This window comes from Prunus persica, chromosome G2, assembly GCF_000346465.2.
Source record: "Prunus persica cultivar Lovell chromosome G2, Prunus_persica_NCBIv2, whole genome shotgun sequence".
NCBI lineage: Eukaryota > Viridiplantae > Streptophyta > Magnoliopsida > Rosales > Rosaceae > Prunus > Prunus persica.
Genome location: NC_034010.1, coordinates 20,363,671 through 20,380,243, shown reverse-complemented (window position 1 = coordinate 20,380,243; position 16,573 = coordinate 20,363,671). Strand labels below are relative to the sequence as shown.

General features: G+C 37.8%; 3 protein-coding genes across 5 annotated transcripts; all 3 read left to right on the top strand.

Annotated features, from left to right (window-relative positions):
* On the top strand, positions 389 to 4,637 carry LOC18785109 (ankyrin repeat and zinc finger domain-containing protein 1). Of its 2 annotated transcripts, XM_007220838.2 has the most exons (7): positions 389 to 838; positions 1,254 to 1,669; positions 1,755 to 1,869; positions 2,021 to 2,695; positions 3,318 to 3,395; positions 3,905 to 4,021; positions 4,179 to 4,637. In XM_007220838.2, exons 1-7 carry the CDS (start codon positions 497 to 499, stop codon positions 4,449 to 4,451), a joined length of 2,016 nt encoding a protein of 671 aa, XP_007220900.1. In that variant the 5' UTR covers positions 389 to 496; the 3' UTR covers positions 4,452 to 4,637. The 2 variants fall into 2 exon arrangements, with proteins under 2 accessions (XP_007220900.1, XP_020413522.1); XM_020557933.1 differs by lacking the exon at positions 4,179 to 4,637 and having other exon boundaries at positions 3,598 to 4,013.
* On the top strand, positions 6,845 to 8,910 carry LOC18786796 (peptidyl-prolyl cis-trans isomerase CYP18-1). Its single transcript, XM_007218470.2, has 5 exons — positions 6,845 to 6,972; positions 7,097 to 7,171; positions 7,533 to 7,694; positions 7,889 to 8,047; positions 8,437 to 8,910. Exons 1-5 carry the CDS (start codon positions 6,970 to 6,972, stop codon positions 8,518 to 8,520), a joined length of 483 nt encoding a protein of 160 aa, XP_007218532.1. The 5' UTR covers positions 6,845 to 6,969; the 3' UTR covers positions 8,521 to 8,910.
* On the top strand, positions 10,171 to 16,352 carry LOC18785942 (kinesin-like protein K39). 2 transcript variants are annotated; one of them, XM_020557837.1, is made up of 13 exons: positions 10,171 to 10,585; positions 10,863 to 11,032; positions 11,113 to 11,216; positions 11,409 to 11,489; positions 12,224 to 12,327; positions 12,434 to 12,520; positions 12,598 to 12,800; positions 13,413 to 13,614; positions 13,709 to 13,759; positions 13,875 to 13,973; positions 14,078 to 14,137; positions 14,290 to 14,411; positions 14,799 to 16,352. In XM_020557837.1, the coding sequence occupies exons 1-13, from the start codon at positions 10,370 to 10,372 to the stop codon at positions 15,961 to 15,963; spliced, it is 2,664 nt and encodes an 887-aa protein (XP_020413426.1). In that variant the 5' UTR covers positions 10,171 to 10,369; the 3' UTR covers positions 15,964 to 16,352. The 2 variants fall into 2 exon arrangements, with proteins under 2 accessions (XP_020413426.1, XP_020413425.1); XM_020557836.1 differs by having other exon boundaries at positions 14,287 to 14,411.

Below are 16,573 nucleotides of genomic sequence, written 5' to 3'. Positions count from 1 at the left end.
AGAGTGAGAAAGACAAAGAAGCACAAGGAAGAGAGAAGATAGAAGAAGAGGAAGGGTGAGGTGGGGTGCGATGAGGGTTGGGTGAGAGAGAGAGAGAGAGAGAGGCATATATAAGAGATAAGATAGCTAAAATTACTACAATGCCTATACCACATCGACATCCTTAATGGTTTTATAGATGGAAATGGTAAAGTGAAAAAATTTCAACAATTTTTAGAGATTATAGGGGTTAATTTAAAATTTTAGTTTAAAAGGATAAGATGAGACCGAGTGTTCATGTTTCGGGAGTAAAACAATAAATAAGCTTAGGTGTGAAACAGTAAATAAACCTAATTTAATTGATCGGTTACATTTTCTCTTTTTAGTGACAACATTACTTGCAGAAAAAATCGCCAAGGTTGAAGTCAAAGCGGTGCCGTCTCGGATGATACGTTCACACTTCACATACAAACAATAGATAACCGTAAACAAGAAAGGCGCAACCCAATCTGCTACGATGGCGGCCGAGCCTCCTCGCACCGCCACAACCACAGCAACTCACGCGACGGCCAAAACACAAGTGAAACGACCCCGTTCCATTTTCGACGTCCCCGCCAACTTCTTCGACTCCTGCGAGCTCCTTCAATCTTCCAGCCTCTCTACTGTTTCAACCTCCGAGACCTCTACCTACAACTCCGCCGTCGAAACCCTAGACGACTCCGAGCCTGAGCGCAATGAAGAAATCCGCTCCCAAAACGCCGTCGGAGCACCTCGGTGGACCTGCAACACTTGCAAAGCCGAGTTCGATTCCCTCGAAGACCAGCGCGCGCACTTCAAGTCCGATATTCACCGATTCAACGTAAATTAATTGTTCAATTTTACTTTCTTATTCTCGAATTGTTTATTTATTTAGTTATTATTTTTGTTGGAGGCTCGCTTTGGTTTATGCAATGAACATTTGTAAATGAGGAAAAAGCGAAGTTCTTGGGGTTTGATACATTGTTTTGTTAGCATTTTGGATGTGCTTATATTGATTTTGCGTAAATTTTGAATTTCTTATCACATTTTTGTTTGTTAAATGGGAATGCTCGAACTTACAGCGTTACTACTTTCAAATTGCTAATCAGCTGTTTGATGTGTGGGATGAGTAGAGTTATTGAACTTTTTTTTCCGATCTTTTTGTTACTCACTAAGTGAACTAATTCCTCAGCTGTAATGTGTATGCGTGCGTGTTTTGGGGCATGCAGTAATTATTTCGTTATATATGATGATAGGTGAAGCTAAGTGTTGCTGGGAAGAGTATTGTGAAGGAGGAGGACTTTGATGAATTAACATCTGATTCTTTTAAAGACTATGATGTCTCGAGTATATCGGGGTCGGAGGAAGATGAGCCTGAAAAGGGATTTGGCTCTTTGAAGTTTTCTAGGGCAAGTGCAAGTATTAGGCAGCAGAAGTTATTTATCTACCTTCAGACGGGTGAGCGAGTTTCTGTTTCGAAGTGTTTAATTACAAATGAGTCCGGACCTGAAAGTACTTTGTCATGTGAGGAAGTGATAGAGAGATTGAAAACGTTGGTTCATGAGCCTAGAGATAAGACTCATCTTAGAATTGTGTTGCTTGCAAGTGGTGGGCATTTTGCTGGTTGTGTTTTTGATGGTAACTTGATTGTGGCTCACAAGACCTTCCACAGGTTGGCTTATTATTTGTATTTACATTTCTTTATAATTTTTCTTTTTGTATTTATGATATTCAGAATTCTTTATTTTGTGGTGCAGATATGTTGTAAGGGCCAAAGCTGGAAAAAAACAGTCATCGAAAGATGCAAGTGGAAGGGCTGCACATTCTGCCGGTGCTTCTCTTCGACGTCATAATGAACTTGCTTTGAAAAAGGTATTTGACTTGGTGACATCTCTAATTGATTCGGTGACATTTCTAATTGATTTGGTGACAACCATACGTGAAAATAGATTGCCACTCCTTTATGATGGATATTCTAGTTAATCTTGTAAAAGTTAACTGATTTATAAGTCTTTCATTCTAGGAAATTCAAGAGCTACTTGCTGCTTGGAAGCCATATTTTGATGCTTCATCTTGCGTTTTTGTTTCTGCTCCTTCTAGCAATCATCAACTGCTTTTTAATGGAGAGAAACCAATTTTTAGTCATCAGCATTGTCTTGTTCGAAATGTTCCAATGACTGTTCGGAGACCTACTTATAAGGAAGCTCGGCGTATATATGAGCAATTGACCCAAGTTGCTTACGAACTAGATGTGAATGAAGCTCCTTCAAGTTCCAAAGAGGACCCACCATATAGTTCAGGTATTGACCGCAACATCATACCAAGAATGGAAGAAGTCGACATTGTTGACAGTTTTGATTGTACGGAAAAAAATGAAGCTTTCCCAAATTATGGGAAGTCCGTCGAACTTCCTATATCAAGTGACAGTGATGGTGAGGAAATATGTTCATCAACACCTTTGCATGAAGCAGCACAGTCTGGAGATACTCATAAAGTGTTGGAACTATTGGAACAGGGTCTGGATCCTTGCATCAAAGATGAAAGGGGACAGACTCCATACATGCTGGCAAGTGAAAAGGAGGTCAGAAATACATTTAGACGGTTCATGGCCTCAAACCCTGATAAGTGGGATTGGCATGCTGCTAAGGTACCTAGTGCATTGACAAAAGAGATGGAGGAATCTCAAGCTGCTAAGCAGGTAAGTGTTTGCAGAACTTCACCTGGTTTCTGTGGATGGTTTGATGCATTGGCCAACTCATGTGAAATAGGACAAAAAACACATTTGTGTTCAGGAGTTTAAATATCTGGGGTGACTATTTAAACCCAAAAATTCCCCCACTTAGCCTGTCTCTGCCCCCCCACCCCAATATTTTTTCCTCTAATTTTACCCCTAAAAAATCAAACATGAAAATTATTATAAAAGAAATCCTCCAACCTTCTGATTTTGCCACTGATTTTGGAAAATTTAATAATGCGGATCTTATGGGTCAATCATATTGGCCACTCCTCAATTAACTGGTTCAATTGGTCGACCTGGTCTGGTTTTGAGAATACTCTATTTTAGTGCGAAGAAAATGAGAAAGATCATAATTGCAGGCATTTTAACTATAATCCTGCAGCTCATACTGAGATTTAAGAGTTTGGATATTTATGGTTGTCATTTATTGTAATTGGAACACAACCAATACTTTCTTGGGGCAGTGCCTGCACATTTCACCATTTAAAACCTTATCTTTTAGGCCTCTTTCAAATTGTGTTTTGTTACGCATTGATACTTGACAATGAATGAATACGATCTGCTTTCATTTTTGGTTGTTTAGGCTGAAAAAGATGCCAAAAAGAAGGCAAGGGCAAAAGAATTGAAGAAATTACGAAAAGAAAAGGAAAAGAAAGCTCAGGTGCATATTTTGCTTATATTTGGTCCTTTTTCTGTTCCTCAAGATGTATTGGTGGAGATTATCCTCTTTTTCCTGGTGACTTGGTTTTGATTCTAGTTTTTCTGAAGAATCTTTTAGAATGCCATTTTTAATGGTGTGATTGATGCACTTGCATTGGTTGTCCATAGCCTTCATGCAGTGATTCAATGAAATTGATTTGTAGGTTGCATCCGTTGATTCACACCTCCCCCAGCATTGGTCGATTGGTGGCATTGGAAAGAGAGAATTGCTAATTTCATTTTCTATTTTGGCTCTTTTTCTGTTGTCTTCTAAAAAATGAAAAGTAGAGTAAAATTTTGAAATAATTTATGTGAGGATTTCTTTGCGGAGTTGTGAGAAAGGTCTTGTTGATTGTAATTCAAAAGGAACAATTGACATCATTGTGTCAGCCGTGTATAGTATTTCTATTTTTCCTCCATCTATATCTTCTTAGTTCAATCTTTCTACATCATCGTGATGTAAATATGCAGGCTCAGGCTGCTGTTTCCCAAAATGCTTCAACGGATTTACGAAACCAAGGACCCTCTACATCTTCTATTCTTAAGGGAAAGCCTCAATCTAGCTCTGGATCACAGATCTCTAAAGAGGTCAGTTAGATTTTCGATGTCTGCTTATATTACTGCTTATATTAAGCCTTTGAAACTAGGCTGGCTCATGTTCGCAATAGCTTCTTACTTTACTTTCCACTCTTCGTTCATCTTGATTAAAGTTTGCATTCTTTCCCCCTTTTTGATTCCAAATCAGGAGGAACTAAAAAGGGCACAGGCAGCTGAGAGGGAGAAAAGGGCAGCTGCTGCTGAGAGGAGAAGAGCAGCAGCTGAAGCTCTTAGTGCTCAAGGCAACAGCACTGCCACTGCACCGAGCACCGCCCAACCCAAAAGTGGGGTAGCTGGCGAAATTAACTGCTCCTGTTGTAATGTATCACTGGCTGGTAAAGTCCCTTTTCATAGGTATAATTACAAATACTGCAGCACATCATGCATGCATGTGCACAGAGAGATTCTTGAAGATGGATAACTTAAAAAACTGCTTGTCTTACTTTACTTTCTTCTTGTTATCTCATTTGCAAAGCATTCCGTTCGGTTCTTCTGTATCATCTTTGTTCTGTCATTCTACAATATTGAAGTAATTGAAGCCTTTCAACGATTTAAAAGCAAACAGCTTAACAGTTGCTTTTGTAACAACCACGGGTTATTTTTGAAAGATTTCAGCTGGTGTGAATGAATTTCTTTTTGGGATATATTTTCAGTGGGACACGATTTACTTGCAGAGAAAAAAGAAATATATAGCAGCAGTGCGATTAGCTGCTTCATTAACTTGACAGTGGCCCAGTGTTACATGCTGTTACTAATTCATGTGTTATAATATAATTGTGGTTATAGTATTAATAAATAATTACATTTGTTGTAACACGAGTGAATTAGTAATACCATGTAGCGGTGTAATGGCCATATTGAAGAATTTCTTCATTTCATGCTTGATTTTTTCTTGACATCAAAATTACTGACTAGATTTTAGGTCAATAAATTTGACATCGTGTGAATTACAAATTACATTTTAGTAAATTTAGGTTTTACCCATAAAAAAACTTTCACTTTTGGAAAAAGCCAAAGCTTTTTCAAAAAAGACAGAATAACCTCTCAACTTTCAAACCAAAGACATGCAAATGTAAAGGATTTCTTAGGAAATTAAAAAATAAATAAGGGTAATTTTGTCCATTTTTACTTCTTTTAAAAATTTTCTCTCTCCTTTGGGTTTTTCCAAAGTCTCCCGTTGGCCAAGGTAGTGAGTCTGTCCTCTTGCATCCAAGTTCGAGCTCTCTTCTTGTAGATTAGATTAATTTAGAGTAATTTCAATTTTTGTTTGTATCAAAAAAACTTATAAAAAGAAAATTAATTGAATTCTATTTTGTAGTTTTTCCTTTTAATCTAAAGAACTTTTTATGACAAAATAACAATCTTCCTTTCTCAACGATATTGGGCATCCATGGCTCGAAATCCTTTTTTCGTGTCCAAGAAAAGAAAGTCTCAAAATGGTCCATTCACAGAGTATATTGGCTACTCTTAAGCTTAACAGATAATTCAAACCCAACCCAGAATTTCCATAAGATCAAAACTGACGTTCGTAACGTTCCAGAAGATTAAAAAGGACCCCGGTACAGCCGCACGGCTATACTCTTGTTATTTTTTACAATCCGGAGTATCGCCGAGCGGCTATACTATTTATAAAAAAATTTAAAAGGACCCCCGTAAATCCGCACGGCTAGACTCAAGACTAATACTATTATATAAAAAATAAATAAAAAGAGGTACCGCCCAATGAGATTCGCCCCCAGTGTATTTAAAAGGAGTATAGCCGCCCGGCTATACATTTTATAAAAAAGGAGGACCGTCTTGGCAATTCGCCCACTACGTTTAAAACAGTATAGCCGCGCTGCTATACTATTTTTATAATAAAAATCGTAACATAGCCGCTCCGCGCGGCCGTACTCTTTATTATAGCCGCACGGCTATATTATTTATTAATAAAAAAATAAAAGAAAAATACCCTTCTAGTTGCATTAGTTTATATTAACATTGTTCGTTATGTTTGTATATTGCTTTTATTTAAATTTCGAATTTCTGTTTGTCAAATGGGGGATGCTTGAATTCACACAAGCCTTTTGTCCAACTTTCAAATTGCTAATCAACTCGCAGGTTAGTTAAGATATAGAAAGTTGTATCATTCCAAGCTGTAGTCTAAACTGCTTTAAATTACGAAAGTGAATAGTCGAACTTAGATATAAAAAGAACGGATACACTATCCTAACTAATTTGTTTAACCCACATATTCATTTGTTTTTAGTAAGACATTGTGATACCTTCTTTGCATTCATTTGTAACCAAAATTTATTAATTAGCAGCGGCTCCTGAAAATTTTATTAAAGGAAAAAAAATACCAATGTTTTAATGTGAATTTAAGCTTTCTTTAACAATTTTTTTGAAACTGTCAATTTTAAGGTTGGGTTTGTTTTAAGAAATCAATGGCAGTTTTTTAATTTAAAAGAAGTTAAAAGCCTTTTTGTTATGTTGTAACTGAGCTTTGGGTGTGTTTTTAAAGTTCATTTCATATAGAGTTTTTTTTATAATTTGAACTCCTACATTGGATATAATAGTGAATCTCCTTTTTTTTGGGGGGAGAGGGGGGTGGGGTGGTGTTGGTGGGGTTGGGGGTGTGGGTGTCGTAGGAAGTAGAATGAAAATTTAATGACCATCATTTCTATGTGTGCAAGTTGAGGTAAAATTAAAAAGAAAAAACAAATGAGTTAATATCTATTTATTTACTTTGTTGTTTTTTTCTAATAAAAGTCTCATGAGAATAAATATGCACAACCCCTTGATGCTTAAAAGCAATGTACAACCGATACTGCAACCCCTTCGGCAGATATAAATAAAGCCCTCGAGCGCACTGACTGACTAACAGACCAGACCTGCCCATAGCGCGAAAGCTCTACTAAAATTGTGAAGCCCGAGCAGCACAAACTCGTCTTACGCAAATGGTTAGTACTTCTCTCTGTAATTTCGTCGAACACTTTTGCTTCCATAAAATTTCAACTTTGAAGCAGCTCACCTTCTTCGATTTGATCCTTTTCTTTCTGTTATTTGATTTTGTGGGTGTTTCAGTCAGTCACTCTGCACACAAATCTGGGCGACATCAAATGCGAGATTTTTTGCGACGAGGTCCCCAAAACCGCCGAGGTCAGTAAACTCAGTTACCTGAAGATTCTCTCTCTCTCTCTCTGTTTGTTTCCCGATAAAATTCTTTCTGCGCCTTCTTTGATTGTAATTATTAGGTCACGCTTGGGACAGCTACCATAGAAATTACTTACGCCTGAAATTCTTTGTTAAATTTGTTGGGAACTCTATTTTATTTGATTCAAACATTATCCTTTGTCAAAAATCCTCACTATTTTTTCAGTTTTCAACCATTCCATGCAAGACCTGTCCGATTCTCTGTTCTCAGTGCAGTAAATTGTAGAGTCAACTGAGATTATTAGTACTGATGTTTTGTTCATGGCGATAGTTTTGTCACTCATTCTCATGTTTAATTTCACTACAGAATTTTTTGGCACTATGTGCCAGCGGTTATTATGATGGAACCATATTTCATAGAAATATCAAAGGGTTTATGATACAAGGTGGAGACCCAACAGGTACAGGCAAGGGTGGAACTAGTATATGGGGCAAGAAGTTCAATGATGAGATAAGAGAGTCTCTAAAGGTAATGATGATCTTGCTCTGTGCCGGTAACATATTTTAAAGCTTGAGCTTGCTGGGTTAAGCTCGGTTTTGTTATGTTATTTCCCAAGCATAGATCTTATTATATCATGTATACTAGAAGGTTTGGTAGTTTTCTGTATTGAGCATTATTTTCATGTCTAAATTGCTACAATTTCCCCCCTTTGTTTTTTGCAGCACAATGCTAGGGGAATGCTATCAATGGCAAATAGTGGTCCAAATACAAATGGAAGCCAGTTCTTCATTAATTATGCGAAGCAGCCTCATCTAAATGGATTGTACACTGTGTTTGGCAAAGTGATCCATGGGTTTGAAGTTCTTGATATCATGGAAAAGGTTTTGTGCTAACTAAGCCAAGTATCCCTTTATGTCAATAAAGTGAATTATTCCCTGATGATGTATGATAATTTGTGCTTATTTGCAACATATCTGGATGTGCATACTCTATTGGTTCATTCATTTCAGCTGATGTTAATCTATTTTTCTGTACCACAATTGTCTTTCCCTGATGTATGGAAAAGATATAATGAAATATGATTTGTTCTGATGGAAATAGTAGTGGTCGTGATCAGACCGGTAAAGGACTTTAGCCCTATCGATGAACTATATATTATTACACAGAGATAATATTGAGTTGGTTTGGCAATGTTTGATTAAAGTTGTTCATTTTCTTTGGTGTTCTTTGTTTAAAAATGGTTTTATCTAATGTGTTTGGTTTTGTGCAGACTCCAACTGGACCTGGGGATCGACCTCTTGCTGAGATCAGGCTCAATCGAGTGACCATTCATGCTAACCCGCTTGCTGGGTAACCTGGAATGTTTGACTAGTGGCCATGACCTTTTTTGGAGGTCTTGTATTCAGGATTGTACGCTAGCAATGAGTTGCAGTATGCGTTTCTCGTGTGCTGTTATCACCGGCAGAATATGTATAGCCCATTCTGGTCACTTTGTAATGTGACTTTTGGATCTGGAATTTTAGATTTATAGTTCTGGAGGGATGCTATTTGATGACATGATAATATCACTCAAATTAACAAAACTTGTATTTTCTGTGCGTGTTTGTTTCTTTTTGGCCTGAGCTTTTGGGTTTCTATACCTTTCCTGCTCATAATGAGCATAATTTGTTATCTGGCAAATACGTGAACAAGTTTTTGGTTCATGTTTTATCGTTTCAAAATATTATTTGCGTAAGTGTTGATATTTCGACCCAGTGATCTTATTTTCTCACTCATTTTCAATTAGAAGTATTAGTATTTAAAATTACATAAAAAAAAAACATCTTGTTTATCTTGAAGAAACATACCTAATTTCGGAAAAAAAAAAAAGAAGAAGAAGAGAAGATAAGACAACAAGGAATGAAATTAGTATCTAAGAGCATTTCCACGTGTTTGTCATGGCAAAAGGCAAGGGGAGTCAATGGTCGTTACTATTCACATGAATAGTTGAATAGTGTCTGTCCTAGCAATTTTTTTGTTGGTTTTCCACCCATTGTCATGGCAACCTAAGGGCAAACACTATTCACATGAGATATGAGAAGATGAATTTGTATAGAGTTTTGATGTGGGAAGTGAAGAATATGGCTAGGCATTTATAAATATATATTGAAAATTTTTGTTTTTTTGTTTTTGGAATTTTTTTTAAAAAATTTCGTCGTTGATGTCATCATTGACGTCATAGCCCTCAGGCAATAGCTCGGGTTGTTCTTACATTCGGGCCTACCAGGGCTTGGTGGAGCCCACACCTTGCCTGGACTGTTTTGTATCGCTGGAAACGGTTTCAAGGGCCTGGGTCCCCTTTTGTTTGGACTAGAGGGGTGCGGTGGAAATGCTCTACCAGTGCGTTTTGATGAAGAAATTTAAAAGTACAAAGAATTTCTTAAATGACGGAAATTAATGTTTTAGTATTTGTAAAGTTTCTTGTTTGGGTGATGGATTTAAAACACGGAATTTAATCTTTATTTGTAAAGTTATCTTTTTAAAAAACTTAATCTCTCTTGAAATTTTAGAAATGACGACTTTTAGATATAATTTAAAGTTGGGATTTATAATCTCCAAATTCCATGTTTTTTCTCACGTGGAATTTCTAAATTTTTATGTTTTTTTTAATTAAAACACGGGAGTTGGTTCATGTCAATTTAGAAATTATGAGTTCTGTCAAAATCTCAAGTTTATTTCCTTCATTCAAACGCACCGTAACAGGTAATAGATTCTACAATGAGAATCACAATCAAGGTTGTCTATCACTTTCGTACCTTCGTTATTATGATCTTGAGATCGTACCCTATGACCCTATCACTTTTGTATCTTCGTTACCATGACCCTATCACTTTTGTGTCTTCGTTACCATGATCTTATCGAAAAGACTAAAATACCCAACACATGATCTTTTTGGCGTTTAATATTACTTTGACATGTATGCTGCTGACATGGTGCATTATACTGCGGCTTCTCCAACAATTTTCCCAAACCTAATGTCCCTCACCCCCCACCCCCCCACCACAGTGAGAAATTGAGTATTGCCAATCATAAGAAGACCCAAATCCCAACTGCCAACTCACTGTCCCAGTCAGTGTCCAACCAGTGTCACTTCTTCCCCAAATTGTTGATAATTAGGGTTTCAAAAAAGACCTCTGCTAATTGCTTTCCTTCTCCGTCCTTCAATGTCTGCCGTAGGCGAAAGCGATGTGCCCTCAAATCCCACTCCAACAAAACCCAATGGCGCTGTGAGCACTACACCTCCACAAGCCAACCAATGCACCAGGCAGTTCATGACCTCCGTGGCGTCCAAGATCGCCTCCCAGCCTCTCCAGAATTACGATCCTGGAGTCTGGGGCGTCCTCACCGCCATTTCCGACCAGGCCCGTAAACGCAGCCAGGTAACCACCTCGTAAATTACGTTCTTCTCTTTCTCTGTTCAAATCATGTGCTGTATTTACTGACTGCAACGAACGTGGGTTTTGTTGTTTTTGTTGAAACTGTTTTGTACTGGGGCTCAAAATCCGACCTTTGTACAAATTTTCTAAGTTTTATGTATTGCTTATCAAATAATTGACGTTCTTCAGGCTATATTTTTACTTGTTTTATGTTGTTTTGATGCAGTCGTTGTGAGTTTGTACTAATTTTTAAAAGCATTAATAAAAATTTGCGAACCAGGGTATAAATATCCTTTTGACTGCTGATGAGCATTACATTGGCCGAACCGTGGCTGATGTGCGTTTCCAGATCGAATCCACTGCGGTTAGTGCAAGACATTGCAAGATATACAGGAAGATGGTTGCTAATGGAGACACGAAGCATCCATCGGTATTTTTGAAAGATATGAGGTTGTGTACTGTTCTTCTTAGAGATTTTTCAGCTTCATATTCCAATTATCACGTATTTGATTGAATTGGGACTTTTGCAGCACAAATGGGACATATGTCAACTGGAAGAAGTTGACAAAAGGTGGCCCTGAAGCTGAAGTACGCCATGGAGATATTATATCTCCTTCTGCACCTCCTCAGCATGGTAATTATTAATAATCGAGATGCTGAGATTAAGTAGGCTTCTTAAAGTATAATTTGAGAGGTGTTAATTCTAAGGGTTTGTGTTGAGATTCCTTTATTTTATTTTTTATTTTTTTTATTTTATAGTTTGTGATAAGCCATAGTCTCGTTTACAGAAAGTTATTGACCTTTTTTATCTGTCATATAATTACAGATGTTGCATTTGCATTCGTATACAGAGAAGTTTTAGTGTCCAATACCAGTACAGATGGTACATTTGCAAAAAGAAAAGCAGGTATTCATGACAATGTTAGTATGGTAGTTGTTAATCCACTTTATATAGTTTTCTTCGTGTGTGCTCATGCTGCTCTCATATTGGAGTCAACATTAGATGGTGAGTACATGTGGTGTTCCTACAATTGTTAAAAATCAGAAATGGGGCTAAACCACATCTTTCTTGTGGTTGTGGCAACCATGAAAGCATTCAAGTCTTTCGGTGGAAACTGCTGATTGGGAAGTGCCACTGTACATAACTATTTTACTCAGGTCATAATAGATTCGTAGAGATTTGATCAAAACAAATGTTCCGTTGTCGATTAGAAATTTGTAGTACTTAAGCTATGTCAAATGCTACTAATGAGGATAAAAATTTGATGGCTAAGCCCTAGAGGTGATCAACTTCTGGAGAACCTGAAACTAGAAATTTTTTTTGGAGTTGGCAGTGAAATAACACTGTTGTCGGCCTAGCATTTAAAGGTGTCTTGTGGGGTTTAAGGTTTCATTTCTTGAAATTTCCAAAACGAGAAAAAAAATTAGAAAGAGAATTGGAGAAATAAGACGAATGAAGAAAAAAAATGAAAACTAGAGAATGTAGGGATACTGTGCCTCATTCTATTTCTTGTGTTTCTAGGTAGATCAAATGGTCTGCATGACTGTGGATGTAGCTCTGGCGGAGTAGTTAATATTACTTGTTCTTGTATGTGACATAGTTTTCATTATTTTTTGACGTCTTTTCTCTTTTTAATACAGAGGATTTTGTTTCTGATACGAAGAGACTAAAAGGTATTGGCATTGGTGCTCCGGAGGGTCCTATATCTCTTGATGATTTTCGAAGTCTTCAACGGTCAAACACGGTATCTCATTTTGATGATATTACGGTAGTGGTTGCTGACGTATAGGACTTTTGTTAATTGTTCATGGACAGTCAATATAATTAACTTTGAAAACTCCCGTATTCAGGAATTGAGGAAGCAATTAGAAACTCAAGTTGTTACAATTGATACATTGCGCAATGAGAATCGTCTGGCTGTTGAGCGTCATGAAAATGTATGCTGCTGTTGACTTGTGATCTCTCTCGCTCACAACAGTCTGCTTATAGATGAAAGGTGTTGTTCAATTTGCAGGAAAAGAAAGAATTGAAAGAATCAGTTGCAAGACCTTACCTTGATCAACTCAGTGAGTTGCATCACACTCTGGAGATTAAACAGAAGGATCTGGTAGATGCCAGTAGAATATCTGCAGAAACAAAACATGCTATCGAAGACCTCAATGAAAGGCTCAGTGCTGCTATGCAGTCATGTTCTGAAGCAAATGAAATAGTCAATAGGTAAAGCACATATTATTTGGTCATGTGTTTTCTAATATAATTATTCTTCTCAATAGAGTCAACTTATAGTATTACCAATAAGAAATAACACAATATTGTTTGAATAGCTGGCCCCATTTTTTTCTGGCTAGGAGTTCAAGTTGCTTCCCGTTATACCCGATTTTATGTCGTGCACAAATCTAGAGTTCCAAATTTTCTGATCCATGGCCTGGGAAGAACATGGACACCATTTTGTTTGGGGGCAACTTTTTTGAATCAGAGAGTTGTGGTGATTGGTAAAAGCATTGCAGGAACCCGGCATTAACAATACATTCAAATAAAATTTACAATAATTTTTATTTCTTTTTACCATTTTTTTTTTCCATTTAGAAGTGATGGAAAGCAGTGTAACAAATGGCTATAGCTGGGATGACTTGTGCTATTTTTTGGTAATATTGATTTACACATTAACTACTTGTTTATCTTGCTTCATTTGAGCATGCTGATGCTAGCATGGCTTGTTTTGTCTAGAACAGTGGTGCCTTGCCTGTCTCTTCCCACCTTAGTCAGAAAGCTAGAGCAAGTTTTATTTGTGTTGCAAAATATTGTGATAGTCTTATTTCTTGTTTGTAGTCAGAAAGCATCTATAGCTGAACTCAAGGCACAACTGGATGAAGAGCGCAATCAGAGAAGAGAAGAACGAGAAAAGGCTGCAGCAGATCTAAAAGCAGCAGTGCAGAAAGCTCAACTAGAGGCTGAAGAGGAAATAAAACGATTTTCAGATGCTGCCACGAGACGACAGAGAGAGCAACAAGAAGTAATTAATAAGCTTCAGGTCTGGATGCTTTTACAGTTCATTATTTCATAGGTGGATGCTTATAATATTTTGGTGGTATTGAGGAATGATATATTGACATTTGTGGTCTCAGGAATCAGAGAGAGAAACATGTTTACTATTAGAAACCTTGAGAACCAAATTGGTAATGTTGGCAGTACCTTTATATATATATATATATAAAATATTTCATGTTGTGTAATTAAATACTTCGTTTGAACCATTGGAGGTCTTTATCTTGACTCCCCTGTGTGCTGCAGGAAGACACTAGGCAAAAGTTGGTTATCTCTGACTATAAAGTTCGCCAGCTTGAAACCCAACTTTCTGAAGAGCAGTCAACCTCCGAAAGTCGAAAAATAGTAATATGCCCCTTTGTGCCTACTTAGATATCATTATAGTTTATCTTCATTTGCAAATAGCTGTTGTAGCTAAGTTCCTTACCACATTTTGGATATTTGGGCAGAGAGTAGAAGAACTTGAACATGAGATGAGAGGACTGCGGAAAGAGCTTGAGAGTGAAAAGGTAGAAATGCAAGTTTTTATTTTGCCTTCTACGGTGTTGTAAATGGTATAATGTGCTAACCATGTTGTCTTGTAGGTAGAAGCAGAAAGAAATTTATTGTATGTATTTATAGTTACTTCTTTAGCTGATGTATTTTTTGCTGTTGGTAGCAGGCGGCTCGAGAAGAAGCATGGGCCAAAGTTTCTGCCCTTGAACTAGAGATAAATGCTGCTATGCGAGATCTTGATTTTGAGAGACGGAGACTTAAAGCTGCCAGAGAAAGAATTATGCTTAGGTAAAGATTCCTGAAGGATTATATAATGTAATTTTATTACCGCTGCATAGGGCTTGAGTAAACTGTTTTTCTCATATCTGCAATTTTGTGGCTATATTCTTTATTTATTTATTTTATGTTTCTCCGATCCCTCATTTCCCTGTTATGTCATTGCTGAGTTTGTGAAACTCTTTCTGTTGAAGTGTTTTTGTGGATTATTCATGATCAGACCCCCCCAAGTTTTTGGATTGTACAAATTTTTGTACTCTTAACAATCGAGTTTTTTTTGGGGGAGCGGGGGGGTTGTAATTTGCCACTATGCCTTTTCTTTTTTCTTTTTTTAACGCTGGATTTGCACCATTTCAAGGAGTCATTTACTTAAACGGTGAACATATGGTTTCTATGCAGGGAGACACAGCTAAGAGCATTTTATTCCACAACCGAGGAGATTTCTGTACTTTTTGCTAAACAGCAGGAACAGTTGAAATCAATGCAGAGGACGCTGGAAGATGAGGAAAATTATGATAACACATCAGTTGATATTGACCTCAATGTGACTGTTGGTGATATAAGTGGAACTGAAGGCAGAGGAAATGAAGCAATCGGATATCATAATAACATTACTGGTAAAGCAGGGTCAGCTACAACACTGCAGAGGTCTGACAGAAATCAAGTTGTAACTTCTAGTGATGAAGTTAGTGTTACAGAGAAGCATGACTGTGATATCAGAAGCCAAGAAGGTCAACATACCGAAGAGGTAGAATTTACAAGTGCAGACCATGGGGTCAAGGGTGGCTTTGGTTCTGAGATTGATGGTGTTGGCACAGCACCAATTATGGAGGGAGATGGCATTGAGACTGAGCAAGTTCCTGAAACTGAAAGCCCTGGAATCAACGGCGAGCAGAATATTGATCTGAATAAGATTGTCACTTTTGATGGGGATACGATGCAACTTGATGATGAAGCCAACATACAAGAAAACGATGAGCAGGTACCAATGATTTGTCAGGAGCGTCACTCTCAATCAAATAGCCCCCGTGAAACTCTAAAAGATATGGGAGATACGGAAGGCTGTGGCGCAATCAGGACAGCAGACCTTATAGCTTCTGAAGTTATTGGTAGCTGGGCTTGCAGCACAGCCCCTTCTCTCGGTGGAGATAATGAATCTCAAAGAAGTAGAGACAACAATGAGGAAGGTGCTGCCGGGCCACACGACTCCACTGATCAGGTGGCTGAGAGCCAAAGTAATCCCTCTTCTGATGCTGCTGCCAGAAGACAGAATCGCGAACGTCAAGCACTGAGTGAAATGATTGGGATTGTTGCTCCAGACTTAAAAGGGCAGTTCGGTGGAACTGTGGATGATAGTGATGATCACGGGAGAGAAAAAGAGGGTACTGCATCCGACTCAGATACTGAGAGTTGTTCGAACAATGAAGAAGATAACAGAACTGATGCTGAAGGTGGATCAATTTCGGATTCAGAGACTGAGGGCAGTGATCAGGTTGCTGAAGATAAAAAATTGGGTGATGCAATGGATGAAGATGAACAAGATACAGAAGATTCTCTTGGATAATAGGCGTGTAAGGAATGCACTAACTACTCTAATACTTATCTGGTTTGGACACGAATGGACCTGTAAATACGCAAGACATGTCTGGATTTCGCGTCTCCGTGCAGTTGACAGTTATGGTGTATATATTTAGCTTTTTCTATACCCTTTTCACCAGGGAATTAAATTTTTTGTTTTGTTTTTGACTGGCGAGGGCAGGCAATGATCAAATGCCATGGGGTGATGATCTAGGATGTTGAACCTAGGTAGTAACTTGGCATGCCTCTAGGATGTTGAACCTAGGTAGTAACTTGGCATGCCTAAATTTGCCACCTCAAAAATGGGATCTGAGTAAGGTATGGTATTTTGAAATTTTTGAAGAGTAGATTTGTCTTAGTATTAATTTTTTGAGTACATGTTGCTCCACTCTCCCCTCCCCTTCCCCTCCCCTCCTTGTCATTCTTATAATTAGGACTTGATGTTCATTGAGGCTTAAGAGTCCCCTTCCCCATCTACGGTCGAAAGTTTGAGCACTGGTGACATTCTATCTTTGCAAATGTGTCTGCCCTGGTGAAAATGTGCATTGGAGACTCGATCATACTGGGGAAACATGTAACATGTGTCAACCCTTTAG

Excerpts from the sequence above, each read along its gene's own strand:
- LOC18785109 (XM_007220838.2), top strand. The coding sequence starts at position 497 with ATGGCGGCCGAGCCTCCTCGCACCGCCACAACCACAGCAACTCACGCG. Across the intron at positions 3,396-3,904 it reads AAAAGGAAAAGAAAGCTCAG|GCTCAGGCTGCTGTTTCCCA; the intron begins GTGCATATTTTG and ends GTAAATATGCAG. Across the intron at positions 4,022-4,178 it reads GATCACAGATCTCTAAAGAG|GAGGAACTAAAAAGGGCACA; the intron begins GTCAGTTAGATT and ends ATTCCAAATCAG.
- LOC18786796 (XM_007218470.2), top strand. Across the intron at positions 7,172-7,532 it reads AGGTCCCCAAAACCGCCGAG|AATTTTTTGGCACTATGTGC; the intron begins GTCAGTAAACTC and ends ATTTCACTACAG. Across the intron at positions 7,695-7,888 it reads AGATAAGAGAGTCTCTAAAG|CACAATGCTAGGGGAATGCT; the intron begins GTAATGATGATC and ends TGTTTTTTGCAG.
- LOC18785942 (XM_020557836.1), top strand. The coding sequence starts at position 10,370 with ATGTCTGCCGTAGGCGAAAGCGATGTGCCCTCAAATCCCACTCCAACA. Across the intron at positions 10,586-10,862 it reads AGGCCCGTAAACGCAGCCAG|GGTATAAATATCCTTTTGAC; the intron begins GTAACCACCTCG and ends TTTGCGAACCAG. Across the intron at positions 13,760-13,874 it reads AAACCTTGAGAACCAAATTG|GAAGACACTAGGCAAAAGTT; the intron begins GTAATGTTGGCA and ends TGTGTGCTGCAG.